The sequence below is a fragment of the Lepidochelys olivacea genome (assembly GCF_965140295.1).
Source record: "Lepidochelys olivacea isolate rLepOli2 genome assembly, chromosome: 8".
Lineage (NCBI taxonomy): Eukaryota > Metazoa > Chordata > Testudines > Cheloniidae > Lepidochelys > Lepidochelys olivacea.
In genome coordinates, this window is record NC_140418.1 from 78,770,026 (window position 1) to 78,791,202 (window position 21,177).

The window sequence follows — 21,177 nt, forward strand, 5'->3', positions numbered from 1 at the left end:
CATTGCAGCAGACAAACTGTCTGCTTTTAATGCTTTGCCATTTTTCTATGGTTCTCTTTAGACAAGTTTTACTCTGCTCAGCTCTGAGCCATTGCCTCATTCTCAAGAAGTGACAAGGACAACCTTTGTCCTTCTGCGGTGGCTTAGTTCCACTCTTATTTTCTTGCATAATGACAGGTTTCAGAGTAGCAGCCATGTTAGTCTGTATCCGCAAAAAGAACAGGAGTACTTGTGGCACCTTAGAGACTAACACATTTATTTGAACATAAGCTTTCGTGAGCTACAGCATCCGATAAAGTGAGCTGTAGCTCACAAAAGCTTATGCTCAGATCAGTGTGTTAGTCTCTAAGGTGCCACAAGTACCCCTTTTCTTATTTTTCTTAGTATCTTTTCTTCCCATTCACTGTTAGCTAGTATCTGTAGACTAACAATGTAAAGCTTATCTATGTTGAGTATTTAAATATCACTAGTAATTTAGTTAATAAGTAGATTGTAGGGGGTTAGTGGTGGTTCCTCCTTCCCTGGGTCATTGGAAGGCCACTCTGCCTCACTATGTCACTAGGCATTGCCCAAAGTCAGGGAATCAGCAGAGCATTGAACAGCTTATGGCTCTGGCCTGCAGTCTAGGCAGAGCAGCAAATAATCAGGGGCTCTTGCCCATGATCTGGGAAGAGCAGCACAAGTCTGAACCTTGGCCCTCAGTTAGGGCAGGACAGACAAGTTCAGTGAGCCCAGACCTTCAGTCAGGGCGGAGCAGTGAATAGTGTAGGACTCTGGCCTGTACTCAGAACAGAGCAGCAAAGGGGTCGGTGTCCTGGCTCCAGTGGATGGCCGACAAACGCAGGCCTCTTGGCCTAGAGTGGGGGTGGGATGGCAGGGGATAGAGGGGTCCAGGCCCACCTGACTCCACTGGGCTCCAGCCCAGGGCCCTAACAGTGGCAGAGTGTTCCGCCACTGGGTCAATGGGGAATCCAGCCACAACACACTAACCAGATCTGCGGCAACAATGCAGCCAGATTGGGGTCAGCAGTCCCTGGGCTACTTCCTACCATTCCCTTGAGGTGTACCTGGATCCATGGGGATCCTCCGTTTCCTCAGAGTAGAAGGCCCGTGACTCCTCAGTGCCTGGGTCAGTGGGCAGCTCCAGCAGTTCTGGCCCATCCTCGGTTCAGCAGTACTCCGCTACAGTTTCCCAGCCCGGGAGTGAGCAAGAGGTGCCTGTCTTCTTTGGCGGCTGCAGTCCAGCTGAGCTCCAGGACCCTCCCTTTATACTTCCTGTTCCACCTCCTGACTTCCGATGGGATGGGCAAGCATGGCCTTGCCCAGCCCACCTGAGTTCAGAGTGTGGACCCTCCCTGTCTAGCTCAGTGGGAGGCCACTGCACCTCACTACATATCTCTTTTCCACTGGGTCTTGCTTCACTCTTGCCTCAATCATTCCATTTTATTGTAACAGTTGGAATATTATTTTACTTTTTTTCTATCACTTCTGATTCCAACTGTACTTTGATTTCCATAGTCAAAGGCTTGTTTATATCCCACAAAAGAGAGGAGATATGGCTTGCTGTAACTGTGTCTTCAGCAGGATCTATATTATTTTCTGAAAGTGATCTCTGGCTGAAATGATCACTACAGAGTCTGAATAACTTAATCTGATTTTAAAGAAAAGGTGTGATGCTATTCCTTATGTACACTAGGACTTTTTCCCTGAAATTTCCCATCATTGCTGTAGTGGGAATGCTAGTGTACATGGGGAGCTGGCAACCACCAAGTTGTCTACACCTGTACTTAGGAGGGATAGGTGACATAATGGTTAAAATGCCAGAGCTGGACTACACTCTCAACAGTATTAGCACAGGCAGAACTGTACATGTGTTAACAGCAAGGGGGAAAACTTAGAGAGAGACTAGTGTAGATACAGCCTAAAAACTCTCACAGAGCAAAGGTTCATAGATCTGTAATAAAATAAACTACTGAATTAAAGGTGATGTCAGCATATTTTTAAATATTAGTGTAAATTACATTTTCATTTGTAAACTTAGTTGTCTTGAACTTGCTTTCTCTTTTCAAAAAGTATTGTTCAATTCAAAAACAGTTTTATGTATTTATTGTGTTAAAGTAAAGTTTATGGGGAAGGGGTGTTAATCAAAAGCTAGTTTCATGGTGGGAGTGTTCCTTCTAAAGATTTACTTTTTTCCCAGTTCTTCAAAGTTCAGATCAATATTCTTAAAATTTGCACATTTCAAATTGTGACAGAACTTGTAAACACAAAGCTAAAGAATTTTATGTAGTTTAAAGGAAAAATGTATTCACAATCCAAAAATAAATTTTCCTCTCTCATCTAATTCAGAAGTGTATTTCACTACTTCCATGTTCACCAAATCATAACCACACGAAGGGTTTATTCACCACTTAGGAATGAAAGTCCATCTGTTAGTTATTATCTTTGCTGTGCTACAGCACTTCAGAATGAGTGCTTAGGAGAGACCTTGTAAGTGCTCTCTTTGAGGAAAATGTAGGCATCCAGAAAAGTTTAAAACTGTAGTCTTTTGTTAGGAAAATTGCATTTACTTCCTAGAAGTTATTGGGAGTTTGCCTGAGTAAGGATTGTAAGATGGGGTCCAAAATTGATGGCATGAGACACTTTGTGTCTTAATTACACTAATACCTTTATGTTTCCATTTAGGGAAGCTTGATCTCAACAAAATATTATGGGGGGAGAGGGCTTTGCTTCAGGACTACCATCTTAAAATCTGGGTAATGATCCTATGTGATGGTTAGTGCAAGAACATTTTTAAAAGTGTGAACTATTTGCATTCTGTTTATTTTTGTAAATGTTATGATTTCTCTATCAAAGATTGTTTCCTATATGACAGTTTTCTGTCCTACGACTAGAGTTTTATGGGTTCCAGAAATCGCATGAGAATTTAAGTTTTATCTTTAAACTCAGAGTGCAACACAAAATCAGGGTTCCTGTGGATGACGTAGGGGAAGACCTGATCTTAGCAGGGAGTTTCCTGTTGTTTGAACCAGTGCACAGTTATACCATTGAGATGATAGCTATAGGCTCCAATAGAGGGGGTCTTATTGCAATAGAATAAACTAATGTAATGTTACTGTCTATAGAAGGAGGTTTAGGAGGTTGGATATTTTTGTCTTCCTGAGAGATGGAAGAGTGGTTGCAGGGTGCAAAACTGCAGATTCTTCTTTGAGTGATAGCCCACTGTGGGTGAGCATGCACTCCATGCAACTGAATTTTTTTTACTAGTAGTGTCCCCTGGTCTGCTCCTGCGCGTCTTCATGTTCTGAACAGAGGGCATCAGAGGAGTGTCGCTGGGTATGCACCCCCATCCCCTTTTGGGGTTGTGATACCACCACGGTTACAGTCTGTCTGACTATCCCTGGGCTGAGAGCAACACAGCCCAATGGCTGGAGTCAGTATGGCTGCCATGGGGATCAGGGCTGTGTGGCCTAATGGCCAAAGTCAGTGTAGCTGCTCTTGTGTTCAGGGCAGCGCAACCTAGTAGCCAGAGTTTATACAGCTGTCCTTGGGGATCAGGACTGTGCAGCTTAATAGCTGGTCCTTGGGAGCTCTGGTTCCCGCAGTCAGATACTGGAGCCTTCACGAAGTGTCCTCCCTCCTCTGTGGTCAGCCTAGAATGAGTTTGCCTGCTCCCTTTTATACTGAGGCAGCAGTTGGAGCATACCCAGCATGGTTTGCGAGGTGGGACTTTTGCTGCCCAGAGTGTGGGGTTAACCCTTTCTTGCCTAGTATGCAAACCTTGTCACAAGGAGGCACAGACCAACTACCTCTCCAGTTCCTTTCTGCTGTTCTACCCCTCATTGTCCATAGCTTCACTAACCTTCCTGCTTCTAATCTAGGAGTGTGCTTTTTCTGTAAATAGTGTACCCTTTATATAGTTACAGTAGTTTTACTAGTAGGTAGATAGTGTTTTGCTGTCTGGGGGTTTTCCCCCTCTTTTACCCCACCACCATTTGGTTCTTAGTATGCCTAAGATTCCAGGGCTTCATATCCTGCATGGCCTGCCCCTGGATCATCCCAGTGAGTGACCCCATTGATTTGGGATTATATTGCTTTGGAGAATCCCACATTCCCTCCAAATGCAATATTTGTTGTTCCTTTCCACCCTGAATCCAGCAATCCCATGAATTCCAGCTCTGAAGACACTTGATGGAGCGGTCTATGAAAGCCCAGTCCAACCCTGGGTCAGCTGATCTTCACACACACACCCTGTACGTCAGCTGGAGGTACATGTTAACACCCCTGCTGGCCAGACATGCCCTAGCTTTGGACTGTCAGAGACCAGGCCCAAGGGCTCTTAATAAGCAATGTCAGGAGGGTAAGGAGAAACACCCTCAGAAGAAGCTGGAGAAATCTTCTCCCAAGGGTTCTAAGATGACGACTGCCTTCCCTGCACCCTCCAAATCGAGTGAGACTCTGCACTCTGGTACGGATGTGTCAGGGGCTCACAGAGAGTATGGATCTGAACCGCCAAGAGCTGTCCCAAAACTGTTGGTCATGGAAGGGGAAGGACACCAACTCTGGCACCAGCAAGAGAAAGAAAGGAAGGATTACCAGCTGCACCAATGGTACAGGAAGAAATACTTGATAGTGGACATTCACTTCCCAACCTAATTCAGCACCATCTGCCTGACCAAAAGGCAGAAGCCCTTCCCATTACCCACCCATCAGACCCTGGTTGCTATTCTTGAGTAACTGGCTCCATATTCCAGCCCAGTCACTGATACTGGTGGAACCAGTGGTCTCTAGGTAGATATCCATACCATCATTGCCCCATTCTACAGTATTGTCCACCAGCTGAGCTATCACAAGGCATACAGTGCCAACAACTATGCCAGTGGAATCTGGATATTCATACTCCTGTGATGAGCTAGAGGCTGAGATAGCAGCTCTGAGGCTATCCATTGCTACTCAGCAATTCCTGCCAATTTCAAGACCTCCTGAGGAGCATTGGGGAGTCACTCCAGATTCCCCTGGAGGAAGTCCAGGACTCCACTCACAAGTGTTGGATATTTTCCAGACTACAGTCCCTATTAAGGTAGCACTTCTGATCAATGAAGCTATACTGGAGTCAGTCCAGACAGTCTGGCATACCCCAGCCACTTGTGCCCCCACCCTTAAAAGGTGTACCATCTAAGGGGGTTGAATATTTGTTTTCACACACACCCCAAATCTCAGGTAGTTCAGACTGTCACTGAATGCATCAGACTGAGACAGCCTAATTCTGTTCCTCCCAACAAGGATGCCAAAAGATTAGACCTCTTCGGAAGAAAGTTTCTCCTCCACTAGCCTACAGTTTTGGATTGCAAATTATCAGGCATTTATTTCTAAATACAACATTATTAATTACAACAAATTGTCTGAGTTTACCAATAAAACTTCCACAGAAACTCAAACCACAATTTCAAGACATCATTGACAAGGATCAGCTGACAGCCAGGTCAGCCTCCAAGCTTCAGTTGATGTCTTGAACATAGATCTGTGCTGACTTCAGTTTTCATGATACGGGTTTCATAACTCCAATCCTCTGGGTTTCCCAAAGAGGTTCAAGCTAGTGTGGAGACCTCCCCTTCAAAGGCAACAATCTGTTTAGTGAAAAAATTGATGTCTTTGCACACCATTATGGACTCCCATGCAATCCTCTTCTCCTTGGGTATTTACACTCTAGCACCTTGGAGAAGGTACTCCAAACCAACCCCAAGTAAGCAATGCCCTGTTCCTTAGCCTTTTTACCATCACAGAGCACATGAGCCCCCAGGAAATGCCAGTGTGTGCAGCGCAGCAGAAAGAATGCCATGCTTTCATCCTCTCCCAGTCACAGCTTCCTGCCAAGAGATCATTTTGATGGGACCCTCTGAAAGATGCCAGCCATAAGAACATAAGAATGGCCATAGGGGTTCAGACCAGTGGTCCATCTAGCCCAGTAGCCTGTCTTCCGACAGTGGCCAGTGCCAGATGTTTCAAAGAGAATGAGTGGAAAAGGGCAATTATCCCCTGTCGTCCAGTCCCAGCATCTGGCAGTCAGAGGCTTATGGATACCAGGAAAATGGGGTTGCGTCCTTGACAATCTTGGCTAATAGCCATTGATGGACTGATCCTCCATGAACTTATCTAATTCTTTTTTGAACCCCATTATAGTTTTCACCTTCACAATATCCCCTAGCTACAAGTTCCACAGGTTAACACTGCGTTGTGTGAGGAAGTACTTCCCTTTGTTTGTTTTAAACCTGTTGCCTGTTATCATTGGGTGACCCCTGGTTCTTCTCTTATGTGAAGGGGCAAATAACATTTCTTTATTACTTTCTCCACACCTTTCATGATTTTATACACCACAATCTTCTCCGCCCTCTGATGTCTCTTTTTCAAGCTGAATAGTCCCAGTCTTTTTAAACTGTCTTCATATGGAAGCTGATCACAACCTCTATCATTTTTGTTGCCTTTCTCTGTACCTTTTCCATTTCTAATATATCTTTTCTTGGAATGACCAAAACTGCAAAAATATTCAAGGTGTGGGCATACCATGAATTTACATATTGTCATTATGATATTTACTGCCTTATTATCAATGCCTTTCTTAATGGTTCCTAACGTTCTGTTAGCTGCTTTTTTTTTTTTTTTTTTTTACTGCCACTGTACATTGCACAGATGTTTTCAGAGAACTAGCCACAATGACTCAAGATCTCTCTCTCGAGTGGTAATAGCTAATTTAAACTCCATCATTTTGTATGGATAGTTGGAATTATGTTTCCAGTGTGCATTACTTTGCATTATCAACGTTGAATTTCATCTGCCATTTTGTTGCCCATTCACCGTGTTTAGTGAGATCTCTTTGTAATTCTTCACAGTCAGCTTTGGCCATAACTATCTTGAGTAATTTTGTATCATCTGCAAACTTTGCCACCTCACTGTTCACCCCTTTGTCTTGACCATTTATGAATATGTTGAACATCACTGGTCCCAGTACAGATCCCTGGAGGACCTGCTATTTACCTCTCTCCATTCTGAAACCTGATTATTTATTCCTACCCTTTGTTTCCTGTCTTTAACCAGTTACTGATCCATAAGAGGACTTCCCCTCTTATCCCATGACTGCTGGTACTGAAGTTAAACTTACCAGCCTGTAATTGCCCGAATCACCTCTGGAGCCTTTTTAAAAAAATCTGGCATCACATTAGCTATCCTCCAGTCCTCTGATACAGAAGCTGATTTAAATGATAAGTTACATACCACAATTAGTAGGAACTCAAATATGAAATTGAAGAACTTCAGAACTCTTGGACATCCAAAACCACCTCTACTGACACGTCAGTCTGGAATGGTTCCTCAGATTTGTCACCTAAAAAGAATGGCTGAAGTGTGGGAATCTCTCTCTCATCCTCTGTAGTGAAGACTGCTGCAAAGAATTCATTTAACTTCTCCGCAATAGCCTTGTCTTCCTTGAGTATTTCCTACCGTGACAACTCACTGCTCATGAATTGGTTACTTGGAGAGGTACACTCAACAGTCCTCTCCCTACTCAGCCTCCTTCGATCCTTAGGACTTGAAGTAAACCTAGAAAAGTCCTATTCAAATTCTAGAGTTCATTTGGAGCAACTCTGGACTTGATTTCAGCCAGATCATACTTACTTGAGGACAGATTTCACACGAGGAGGGACCTCCTTGCTCAGTTTCAGCTGAACCCTCAGATGACAATTTGATCCTGCCTGCTCCTCTGAGGCCACATGACCTGCACCTATGTGACCTCCTTCTCAAGGCTTCATCTCTGGTGCCTTCAGGTGTGGTTATAGACTGTCTGTGCTCTGAGCAAGTCTGGATGAACAAATCTCAATTCCCTCACAGTGTCCTGACATCATTCACTTGGTGGGGGACAAAGAAGCTAGGTTTGTAGAGGGTCCCTTCATTTTCTCCCACCAAAGAGACTGTTTTCAGCCGCCTTCCGACTGAGCTGGGGCGTTCACCCAGGCAATCATGTGGCTCAAGATTCATGATCCCAACAAGAGTCCAGATTGCACCTCACTCTCCTCAAATTGTGAACAGTACGTGATGATACCTATAAAATACTCCTTCCTTCTGTCCAAACCCAGCACATTCGGGTCCTGTTGGACAATAGGACCACAGTTTATTACATAAGCAAGCTGGGAGACTCATTAGAGGAGACACTGCTAGTGAAAAACTTTCCAGTATCAGGCACATGGAACACATGTGTACACCCAGTGAAATACCTATAGGAACCACACATCTTGAAGAATTCCAGTCACTTTAGGGTAAGTGTCACAGTTCTCAACAGTGGTGACAGACATTATTAAGAAATATAAGACCACAAAAATACATGTCACTCCTGTGACACATTTCCTGTCCTAAAAAGGTGACACACACAAGGCTAGGACATGAATAACAAATTGAGTTGAAGGATAATATGGGGCCTCATGCACCATATCTTGTGACATTTTTCCAAGTGCCCCTGTTTTAGGTTGGTTTTAAAGCTGCTGATCTGTGATTTTTTTGGGGGGGGGGGTTGGTTGGCTGGTTTTTTGCCCTTACCAAAATGGCTACTATCTACCATTGTCCCAGCAGAGCTGAAACTACAAGCATCCCCCACCAAGTTGGCAGCCATCTGCCTACATCCTTTACCAGGTGTTAGTGAAGCTGTACCCAGTGGGACAGAATCCAAGCTTCCCTCAGCTTATTCACCATGTGAAATCTGGGCAGAAGATGGGGGGGACAGTGCAATGTGCGGGGCAAAGAATGACCCAGGGTGCAGAGTCATCATCTTAGCATATGCGCAACCTGCCTCAGGTGGCATGTGACCAGGAATTATTACCAAATTTGGTCTGCTGGTTGGATCATTAGCTTCCCTGGCACAGGCCGGGTGCTGACGGGGAGTATGACATGAACGCTGAACCATGCCCCACAGGGTGGGGAATAAGGGCAGGGAATCGGAGAGGTGTGTAGGAGAAGTCGGGAATATATGGAAGTGAATGCAATGGGTGGCCAGGACAATGAAAGGAGAGCTGGTAGAGAATGTAGGATGGAATTGGGGGTGTCTGTGGAGACAGGGGAACGTGATGAGATAGGCAGGGAGATTGAATACAGTGCCAGATAATGAAGCCTTGTTTACAGCAGCAGGCTTTAACCTGAAATAGTACTAAACGTTGTTTGTTCCTGTCTACACATGCAGTTCAGCAGTGTTCCATACCAGTTCAGATGCACCTATTGCTGACATTTGTTGTCAGTAGGGCTGTCAAGCGATTAAAAAAATTAAACATGATTAATCGCACCGTTAAACAACAGAATACCATTTATTTAAATATTTTTGGATATTTTCTACATTTTCAAATATATTGATTTCAATTACAACACAGAATACAAAGTGTACAGTGCTCACTTCATATTTATTTTTGATTACAAGTATTTGCACTGTAAAAAATCAAAAGAAATAGTATTTTTCAGTTCACCTAATAAAAGTACAGTAGTGCAATGTCTTTATCATGAAAGTTGAACTTACAAATATAGAATTATGTACAAAAAAAAACTAAATTCAAAAACAAAACAATGTAAAATTTTAGAGCCTGCAAGTCCACACAGTCTGTCTTCTTGTTCAGCCCATCACTCAGACAAACAAGTTTGTTTACATTTGCAGGAGATAATGCTGCTCACTTCTTGTTTACAATGCCACCTTAAAGTGAGAATGGCACTGTTGTAGCTGGCATCACAAGATATTTATGTGCCAGATATGCTAAAGATTCATATGTCCCTTTGCACTTCAACCACCATTCCAGAGGACATGCATCCATGCTGGTGATGGGTTCTGCTCGATAACAATCCAAAGCAGTGCGGACCGACGCATGTTCATTTTCATCTTCTGAGTCAGAGCCGCCAACAGAAGATTAATTTTTCTTTTTTGGTGGTTCGGGTTCTGTAGTTTCCGCATCGGATTGTTGCTCTTTTAAGACTTCTGAAAGCATGCTCCACACCTTGTCCCTCTCAGATTTTGGAAGGCACTTCAAATTCTTAAACCTTGGGTTGAGTGCTTATAGCTATCTTTAGAAATCTCACATTGGTACCTTCTTTGTGTTTTGTGAAAGCTGCCGTGAAAGCGTTCTTAAAATGAACAACATGTGCTGGGTCATCATCCGAGACTGCTGTAACATGAAATATATGGCAGAATGTGGGTAAAACAATTCTCCCCCAAGGAGTTCAGTCACAAATTTAATTAATGCATTTTTTTTTTAATGAGCGTTATCAGCATGGAAACATGTCCTCTGGAATGGTGGCTGAAGCGTGAAAGGGCATACGAATGTTTAGCATATCTGGCACATAAATACCGTATATACTCGTTCATAAGCCTAATTTTTTAGCAAAAAAGGGAAACATCAGAGAAGGGGCTCGGCTTATGAACGGGTATAGAGAGGGAGAGGTGGGATGCAGCCCCTCCTCCCAACAGAGGGAGCAAGGAGAGGCAGCACAGCCAGCAGAGCCAGAAGGGAAGAGGCAGGGCCAGAGTCTCTCTGCTTCTGGCCACGCTGCTCTCCCCCCAGCCTCCCAAGCCGCTGCAGCTCCGGGGCTGGCAGGCTGCGGCTGCCCCGCCCACCGGAGCACGCTACAGCCACGCCGCCCGGCTTCCGGAGCAGCTACGGCCTGGCCAGAGACATCCTCCCCTGTCCCTCCCCAGCTAAGGTGGGAAGGGATGGGATGGGGAGAGTGTGGGGGTCCCAGGCTAGGGGTGGGGGGTGGTCACAGGGGTTATTCCCCTGGCCTCCAGCTTCTCTCCCCGCCAAAAAAATTTCCCCACCAGTTGCTGTCCTGGCCCGTCAGGGTAAGCAGCTGGCGCGCCGGGACACTTTGTTTACTTAGGTTTACCTCTGTGCCTGTGGACGCTCAAGGTAAACAAACCATCTTGGCCCTCCAGCGGCTTATCCTGGTGGCCCAGGAGCCAAAGTTTGCCGATCCCTGAATTATAGGGTCGGCTTCTGAATTTTCCATTTTTACTTATCCGTCTTGGTGGGGGGTTGGCTTATAGACTAACCGGTTTATGATCAAGTATATATGGTACCTTGCAATGCCAGCTACAAAAGTGCCATGCAAATACTTTAAAAAAATCAAACTGTGGTTCAGTGATCTAACACTTTAATAATTTACTATCATAAAATAGTTTAAAGTACAAAGGTTTTATGCTATGCCAAACTGGACGCTAAAGCTGTTTTGTCTAAAACATGAGAGAATGGAAAGTGTATTGTGGCATGTGAATTACTGTAGCCTCTTTGAGGTAAATGTTTGCTTAACCAGAAAAGAATGTGTTGAGGGCCTTGCCAAAGGAAAGGTATTGCTGTACTTTAAATGCAAAGTACTGTAAGTAAACCAGTAAATGTTTTTCTGTTCGTGTGTTTTAATCCACAAGTTATGAATGCATTCATTGAATAAGAATTGTAATATATTGTTATCCTTTTTAAAGGGTTTAAGTAAGAACAGGTCATAATTACTTTGGGTCAAGAGAAACATGAAACCAAATACTGTATTTTCATGATGGTTGAAGTTTAATATATATGAGAGAGAGAAAAAAAATCTATTGCTTACATGAAGTTTCCTTCAAAGCCAGAAAACTCAATTCCTAGCTTACCTTCAGTATTTCTTTTGTCTGGTGGTTTCTGTGATGTACTGTTCTTAATCACGCATTACTGTAAATAGTAAAGTGTGTCAATAACTCCTCTCATCCATGCCATGTGGTTATTGGCAAAGAACAGCTACACAGCATGTTAAAAAAAAAAACAAAAAAACACTGTGTGAAGAGCAATTTAAGGGAAATGTCCCCCTTGTACATAAAATTTATTTTTGTATTGAAACTTTATTTGCCTTTAACTGATTCAGTATCTTAGTAGTAATTTAATAATCCTAATTTCAGTTTCAAAACAGGAGTCAGGTCACTCAGATCACATTGTAATAATATCTGAGCATCTGTTAGATGTTGCAGTTATGTTAAGTATTAGAAACAGGGTTTGCATTGTAGAAGACTTCTGAAAATTCTTTCCCCTCAACACCACCATCCAGCTTTTTTTGGTTTTGAGGTTTATAAAGACCGGAGAGAATATGGTAGTTTTCGGATGTAATTGTAGGGAATATGCTCAGTTTACTTTTTATTACTGTGGCATAACTTATGTTACGTAAAGCTGATGTCAGTACTGGCTCCGAATATATCCTTCCTAGAGGGTGAAAAGGCTTCCTTATATGGAAAAGGCCTGCTGATCCAAGTCATGTGACCCTGGCAGAACACACAAATAAGTGGAGCTTTCTGCTGGGAGCTGTATTTGCAGCTGATGCTGTGAGGCGAGGTTTTGGCTGAGGGGTAAATGGAAAGATTATGCCATTTTTTAAAATATGATTCACATAATGGGGATCATACATTGTGTAAATTGTTTCCAAGCAATTTTACCTCTACAAGATAGCTGTAAATGCCTCCAGTATAAATTTGTTCTAACAGTTTCAGCCTATATGATCTTTTTTCTACCTGTCTAATAAGCTATTGACAATTTAAAAGCAAGTATGTTAAACTAATATTCAATATTAAGCATGTAAATTAAACTTTTTAATATTAGAACCTTAAAGCATGAAAAATTATGATTACATCTGTTTATTTACTTAGCATACTATAAATGGCAACCAGTTCAGGAAAACAAATTGAGCACTGAATTTTTTTTTATTTAATTCAAAATCAGTTTTTGGTCCTCTTAGTTCAGTCTTCAGAGAAACTTACATTTCACTCATTCCTATATTTTTAGGATAAAGTGTTAAACTTTAAAATGTTTGTTTGATTTAGATGGATAGTAACATTGGCTTGTAATTAAAATGGTTTCCAGTTGAAAATTAGTCTTACCAAGATGATTTACAACTAATGATTATGTTCATTTCTGGAAATTAAGAAAATGCATATTACATCCTTGATGCTATAAAAGTTGAAATAAACTTTGCAATTATTTTTTTAAGCTATGATGAACTGCATACCAGTAAAAGCCTTCTAGACAATTTGAAAGACAAGGTAGTAATTGAGTACCCAACATTACTTGTGGTACTGAAAAAACTCAAGAATGATATGGGAGTTCTTGGCCAAGGTAAGCATAAATTGATTTCCTGTTATGCTACACTTAGATATTTTAGCTGAATAAACAATAATTAAGGATACATCCTTTATTAGTCTCAGGAATGTATAGTATGTTTCTGTATTTGCCTCTAAATTTAAAATATTGCTAGAAAAAATCTTTTTCAGATTTTGTGAATGCTCTGCTTTAATTCTATTAGGTAGATGGCTTAAATTTTATGCTTACTCAGTTTACTAGTTTTTAGTACATCTTATGTAGCGTAACCACAGCAATAAAATAATCTTTTTGGACTTTTTTGTAGTCTTATTTATTACATTTCATGGGTAGCAAAGCTGTGCAACACTTGTTGGTGTTAAGGACACAATTTATGCGTAATTTCCCAGTGTAATTTTTGCTCACATTGGACAATTAATTGACATTACAAGTTCAAATGGCTATCATTTAATTCAGAAGATGGAGTTTCAGTGGGCTTAAAAGAGTTACTTTATCTTTCCAAAAGTAAAGGAAATTTTCATTTTTATTTTTTAATTTTCACTGCAAAATTGTTGTTCTACTCCACTCCAAATGGCCACATCTTAACTAGTCACCCTTCTTCCAAAAGGTGCTCATCATCTCATTTTCAGTCATGCTGATGACAAGTGAGGCACAGGCATTTTGTCTTCTGCTCTACAAGAAACACAGGAAAGTGTTATCTAAAGATGCCAGTACAGAAACTTGGGTTGCCTGTTTGAATCCTAGAAGGTTGAAGTTGCCATCTGGTTGAGAGGAACTTGCTCCCTCTTTATACTGCTGATTTAAAAATAAGTTACTGTGCAACAAAGGAAAAGTATAAAATGGATCCAGAAAGACCGCAAACGCACAAAAAACATAGAGAACAAGGAAGGTGCTGGTGTTGGGGATCTAACTAGAAGAAACACAATGGGTAACAACAACATGTGCTTCCTAACTGGTGCATCAACACAAACAGCTGGGCTCTAGAGTAAGCAGCAATATAAGAGCATAATGACAGTTATGAGTAGCAGCCGTGTTAGTCTGTATCCGTAAAAAGAAAAGGAGTACTTGTGGCACCTTAGAGACTAACAAATTTATTAGAGCATAAGCTTTCGTGAGCTACAGCTCACTTCATCAGATGCATACGTTCCCTTCCTGCTGTTCTTGTAAAGTGCTGGAAATGGCCCACCTTGATTATCACTACAAAAGGTCCCGTCCCCCGCCCCGTCCCCCGCTCTCCTGCTGGTAATAGCTTACCTTACCTGATCACTCTTGTTACAGTCTGTATGGTAACACCCATTGTTTCATGTTCTTTGTGTATATAAATCTTCCCATGGTATTTTCCACTGTATGCATCCAATAAAGTGAGCTGTAGCTCACGAAAGCTCATGCTCTAATAAATTTGTTAGTCTCTAAGGTGCCACAAGTATTCCTTTTCTTTTTACGAACATAAGAGCATGTAGGTGATCTGGAAGATCAGGAATGTCAGCATTAGGAACTGAGTATTCAAACGCTGCACCAAAGGAAGCTCCAACAATCCAGTCTGTAATATTGACAAAGCTCTGTGGAGAAACTCCCAAATAGGTTTGCAGCAGAACTTTCCTGGCAAAGACTTAATCATGGCTCTATGTCAGGGGTGGGCAAACTGTGGCCCAAGGGCCGCATCCAGCCCTTCAGACATTTTAATCTGGCCCTCTATCTCCTACCGGGGAGCACGCTCCAGGGCTTCCTCCGCTCCAGCCAGGGAGCAGGGTTGGGGGCTTGCCCCACTCTGTGCGTGCCGTGGCTCCACGCAGTTCCCAGAAGCAGCGGCATGTTCCCCCTCAGGCTCCTACATGTAGGAGCAGCCAGGGAGCTCCACACTCTGCCCCCGCCCCAAGAGCCGCCACCACAGCTTCCATTGGCTGGGAGCTGCAGGGGTGGTACCTGCACAGAGCCGCCTGGCCACACTCCACATAGGAGCCAGAGGGGGGCCATGCTGCTGCTTGCAGGTGCTGTTTGAGATAAGTGCCACCTGGAGCCTGCCCTCCTGCACCCCAACCCCCTGCCCCAGCCCTGATCCCCCTCCCGCCCTCTGAAACCCTCAGTCCAAGCCTGGAGCACCCTCCTGGACCCCAAACCCCATCACCAGCTCCACCCCAGAGCCCGTACCCCCAACCGGAGCCCTCACCCCCCTGCACCCAAACACCCAATTTTGTGAGCATTCACGGCCCGCCATACAATTTCCATATCCAGATGTGGCCCTCGGACCAAAAAGTTTGCCCACCCCTACTCTATCTAGATTCAGAATTGGACTGGAGAAAACACTGACTTGTATGCCATAGGAAACAGTCCTGCAGTAGCTGTGGAGAATGGTATAGCCTTATTGATGGATTGGTGATTGATTAATATTGATTGATTATTGATTAATCTCTTAGACCACAGTGATCAATAAAGGTTTGGTCTCTTGAGGGATACAACATCAGGAATATTACTATCCGTATCATTAGAATAAGGGACCCTAGAAGCACATGAGAAGCGATTTTCAAGTTATCACAAGTCCCTTTATTAACAAATCCACTAAGCAGATAAACAGTCCCGCAAATGTTGAAATATAATAGTGGATAGAATGTGCAAAGTGCTTAACCGTAAGAGTGGTGTCACTCACATCTCAGCTCCTGCTGGGGGACCTTGGAGTATCCGTCTTTATCTTGCCCTGCATCGTCATTGTCACCTGTGGCTCTCATCCTGACCGCCCTCTGCATACCCTTTCCCCCTACTCCCCAGCACACAGGCTGGACAACACCTTTTTTTCCTGAGTCATGCTTATACCTGCTAAGGCTCGTATATAAGGGTTCCAGCCCCTTTTTCTTCAGTGGGGTGTGAAAGTATAGATAATTTAGGGATGCCCCATCTCTCATTGGCTATATCCTTAGTTCCCCTTGTTCTCATTAACACATATGTAAATGAGTTACCCTAACAACTTGAGGTTATCACAGAATACCCAAAAATGTTACTGTCAGGCATCTTGTCGTATTAACTGGTACATAGCAATATATTTGCCAGTCGATTGCTGAATAGTTTCCAGAACATCAGCACTTAATCCATTTTTTACCATAATTATTAATCTTTACTAGTAGGGGGTTATCTTTGGGTCAACCTGTTTCAGGCCCAAGGCCTTGTGTGACTAAGTATTTTACAGGCCTGAGACTTGAAAGCCCTGTGTGACAATATTAATTAATACTTCTATTTCACCTCTATATCCTAAATATACTTGATATCTTTTATTCTTGGCTGCAGTAGGTTAGCCATCTAACTTCCATGACTTTTAACCACTGTTCTCTCTGGATTATAATGAATGATCCTACTAGATTACCCTCACTTAAAGAAAGGAGTGGGTTCCTTTCCAGCTGACCTTGAGAGCTTCTGGTAAACGACAGAAAATCTAACTTCTCCTGAGAAGTAAGGCACCACATCAGAGGGTGAGACTGAAGTCTTTGTCTTGCAACTACATTCACTCCAGAAGGAAAAGCAGACACATTACACTTACTGGAACATTTCCATTCAGCGATAAACTTTTGTCTTCATTTTATGCAGTTTGGCTTGAGCTGAGCCCTTCCCTGTTGAGCAGGACCCCCATATTGTAATAACTGATATGAGAGAATTTGTTTTAAAATTGATTGGAAAACCAAGTCTGAATAGTGTTGATGTCATTAAACATATTATTTCCTGATGAGCTATTATGGCAACTGCCTTTGAGCTTATTATCCAAATAAAGTATTGAATGAATTTCTAACCTTTGTAGTGCTACTGCTTCTCTGACTGGTTGGTTCCATGAGAACTCCGAGCAGAGGATGGACCAAAGGGAAGAGAAAACTGATGTTGGCCAGAAATCTGAGGAAATGTTGAGGAATGTGTTAGAGATGTGCAAATAAATGTCTTCAAGACAGTGACCATCTATTGCAGGCTTTGTTCAAAAAGCAGCTCTCTTAAAAAGCTTATATTCAGTGAATGTAGACACCCATTTCTGGTTTAGTAAACCATGAATTTGCTTAATCTTTTTATGGCTGTTAATATAACGCCACGGGTTTCTATAAAAATTCAGGAATGCAGTCCCCCTACCGTGAGGAGCTTACAAACATGATTAGACATAGCATAGCAAAAGATTTTATACAGGGTAAAGGAAAATGCTGTTTTTACTTTGCACATCTTATTAGTTAACATGTCTTTTTCAATTTGTTTTTTAATAATGAACTTAAGCCATGTGCTCAGTTTGGGCTGTATGGCCCGCAGGGCCTACTCTGTGCATACTAAAGGACTTATCCCCTTATATCCAAGCCCCTCCTCACCTGGTGGGTAGAAGGGGGAGGTTTGGAAAAATACCACCCTAGCACTTGTTCTAATTTAAATGTAAAAAAATCAGTGTTTGATTCAAATAGTCACATTTTTAAAAGGAATATATATAATTTTGGTGTTTTGAAGAATCCTGAAACTGCCCAGAAGGTGGAGTTATGCTTGAAGGAAATTATCATAACTTTTGAAGCCAACTACATTGTTCAATTATTAAGACTTTTTAAAAGCAGAGTTCACTGCTTAAGATATCCAGGTGCAATCTTTTTTGTAATGGACTGAAAATCTATTGAAGGTACAAAATAAGATGGAAGAAAAGGTATAAAATAAAGTGACGAGTGATCCCATAAACAGTTGAGACTCTTCAGGTTGTTTATCTATCTATCTATCTATAGAAACCTAAAGAATTAATATGTCCCCAAATATACACAATAAGGAGTAATCCATTCAAAGATTATTAACCGAAAGTCTCTTTAGTTCCTGTTCATTATCACCAGTACCGTAACAATCATAGCCTTCATTAAACAGAGTCTTATAATGGGAAGTGTTGGGTAACCTTAATAGGTAATGCTACCAACCCCACCCTTAATAAACAATATGCTGTTTTTAACTGAGTGAAAACAATGTGCACTGTCCATTGAAGTAGTAGTACTTGTAACAAAGCAGAAATAAACTACTATTCAAACGTTAAGCCACTGAGCATCTTTGAGTCAGAAGTTTCTCTGACTATTTTCTATAATGTTGTGATGCTTGACTTGCTTAAAGAAAAAATACAGGTACTCTTCTGTCAACACACGAGGTCAGTCATGGGTCAAGTTCATAAGGAATTACAGACATTTTGTCAAGACTTAGAGGCAGAAACAGTCCTCACTTTGTGCATTAACTCAGTACATAGCTGGCATATAAATCTTAATTGATTATACACTAGATTTAATGTAGACAAAATGTGACCTCTAATGTTTCTGGGTGAAATGCTTCTGTTTTCTTGACCAAATTCCATTGAAAATGTACAGGTGCACACTATGTTCCATGTATTATCTGTGCTTGCCAGCTGCAGAACTTATCTTGACAACATAATAATGATGCTCCATTAGCTCCCTCTTGTAATATTTCATTATTAAAGAGCAGCTGACACCATATGTCCAGAAAACCTATTTGAATTCATCACTGATCAGACACTGAAAATACCAATGCGGGAAGGGGAGGTTGGTGTGTGTCTGTATCATAGCCTTACTTTGCTCTAGCTGTACTTTATATTTAGGTTTGGCAGAATTTGATTTTTTTTTTTTTTTTTGCTGGATAATATTTTTAAGCGTTTTCATTTTGTATTGATTTTAAATGTTCACAGTTGTGAGAAATTATGGGGGATCAGGCAATAGTAGTGGGTCAGATATCTATTTAATGACAATAGATGCTGAGACTCAAAAAGTTAAATCTTTATAACAGGTAAAACATCACGTTAAAATATACAAAGTAAATATTCTTAAGCTCTAATAATGTCAAGCATTTTTCTTACTTTCCCTATCTAACTTTTGATTATTATGGAGGAAAATACTGTTCTTTGTGTGCACCATGATCTAGAAGTTTGACAATAAAAAGCGAATCCTTCCAAGACTATTTATATTGCTTATATGGTGGTGCTGCAAACTGCTGGCATCTGGTGACCTCACCTTGGGATGGTAGGAGCATAGGTGCTGGAACTAGGAGAACTGGGGGTGCTGCCACACCTCCGGGCTTGAATTGGTTTCCATCGTATACAAGGTTTACATTTTCATTCAATGGCTCTCCGTACCCCGACTATAAAAATTGTTCCAGCATCCCAGAGTAGGAGTCAGTACCTGCTGATTCAGGAAATAAATATGAGGGTGAAGGCCAGATTGGAAAATGTGTGCTGCATAATGTGATGTCATTAAGACAGTATAGGTCTGTCCTAAAGCTCTGGGCATTCTGAACCCATAACATCATCTTCTTTGGCTCTGAGGATTCTGCAGCCTTGCCACATCTTTAGGATTGAAACGTATAAACACAACACATTACGTGCATCATGTCTTAATTTTCCAACAGGAAACTAGCATGTCTCAAGAGTTCCCTCTCTTAATCAAAACACAAACAAAACTGCAAATAATTGATACTGCATTTCTTTTGGGTTATAAGTATGTATAACTTGGGTTATAAGTATAAGCAACCAAGAAAGTAGTATTTCAAAACAAATCAGCTGAGGGAACGAGCCAAACTTCAGTGGATGGAGAAGAAAAGTCACCTGGATGCAAATGCACTGTGCCTTTATTGCTAAAGGTAAAGAAATCCATAAGCACTGTTGCTCTGTCCCGCAATAGTGAGATTCATCTTGATGCCACCAGTTTGTGTTCATAATCTCACTGTGAAATGGCCATTCTCAAGAAAATAATCGCTGTTATTGGAAGGCAGAAATATAACGTGTTCTTTCTAGAACACCCATTCTCTACCATGAGCAAATAGATGACAAACAAACAACAGTGCTGTAACTAATGGTCTCCTCTTTTTTTTTTATGCCCCCCTCAGATGCTAGTGAATCCACTGAGGACCTGGACAGTGACAGTTCATCCCTCTCATCTGAGGAAGAAGGGGAAATACGGGACAGTTCCTGAAAAATCTGTTTTGACAGAAGAGGGTGTGGTTAGCTTTTTTTTTTTTTTCCCCTTCATTAAATTTATTGTGGCAGTTTTGTTTTAAGAGCAACATTTTCAAAACTGGATGCCTAACTTTAGGGTAAATCCTAGCCATACATTTTCCATAAATCAGTGTAATAATACATATTTCAAAGGTACATTCAGCTTGTTCAGTAATCTCGGGCATCTAGCTTTTATCTGAACAACCCAGCTCCATATTTCTCAAACAGAGCTTAAAAATCTGTCCATTTACTTAGGTGCCTAACTTTAGCCTCCTGTTATTTTTAATAAAATCTTGAGCTAAATGTTTTTCTAGTTGAATTTACTTTTTACAGTATTTCTTTGCCGTGCTGAGCCTCTATAGACGGGGTCATAATTTCTTGTTGACTTTAATGTTCATTTCATAACAATGTGTGTGTTTAGTGCAGTAAATTTAGCTTTTCATATTTAGGTGCATTGTGCAGGATCCAGTGAGGACATTTTTTTCTGGCTAGAGTAGTAGTGAACTTTTGAATTGTTAGCATGATGTTGTTTTAAATCAGCATAAGCTCGAAAATCAGTAGAACTGAATAAATTCATTAACTGCAGGTAATGCTACTACATTCATGACTTATAAATATTTCTTATTTTGTGTACCTTTGTATTGTGATTTCATCTGTTGAAATCAGACATTGCAAATATTTCCTAGTTTTAATGGAATATCTTCTCAGATTTATCTCTAATTTAAAATAAAAACATGAATCTCTATGCAGCATCTTTCAACACATCATCTGCTGGCAAAGAACATTTGCTGTAAAACTCTAGAGTAGACTTTGATTATCCCATAGTACACATCCATGTCATGAGTCACTTCATACTTGTCAGCCTGTTTTTGGGTTAGATCCCATGTCTATGGTATTTGCTATAGTGGGACTGCACACACAGCCTGGGGCAGTAAAGCTCCAATACACCTACCTGGCACTATTAGTCTCAAATCATTGAGGTCCAACATAGCATAGGGGATCTGCACATGCAGGGCTGCTTACAAACAAGTCCTGATCTTGCAATATACTTTTCATGTAAGTTCTCAACTCAGC

The 21,177-nt window shown here is 41.6% G+C and overlaps 1 protein-coding gene across 1 annotated transcript in view; it reads left to right on the forward strand.

The window, feature by feature from the left end:
- The window catches only part of ZNHIT6 (zinc finger HIT-type containing 6), a 58,888-nt gene extending 38,131 nt beyond the window's left edge, over positions 1–20,757 (forward strand). The window contains exons 9-10 of the mRNA XM_084637176.1: positions 13,021–13,145; positions 19,995–20,757. Coding sequence (XP_084493302.1) covers positions 13,021–13,145; positions 19,995–20,080 — 211 coding nt within the window. The 3' untranslated portion in view covers positions 20,081–20,757. The remainder of the gene's footprint in view (positions 1–13,020; positions 13,146–19,994) is intronic.
- Positions 20,758–21,177: the final 420 nt, after the last annotated feature.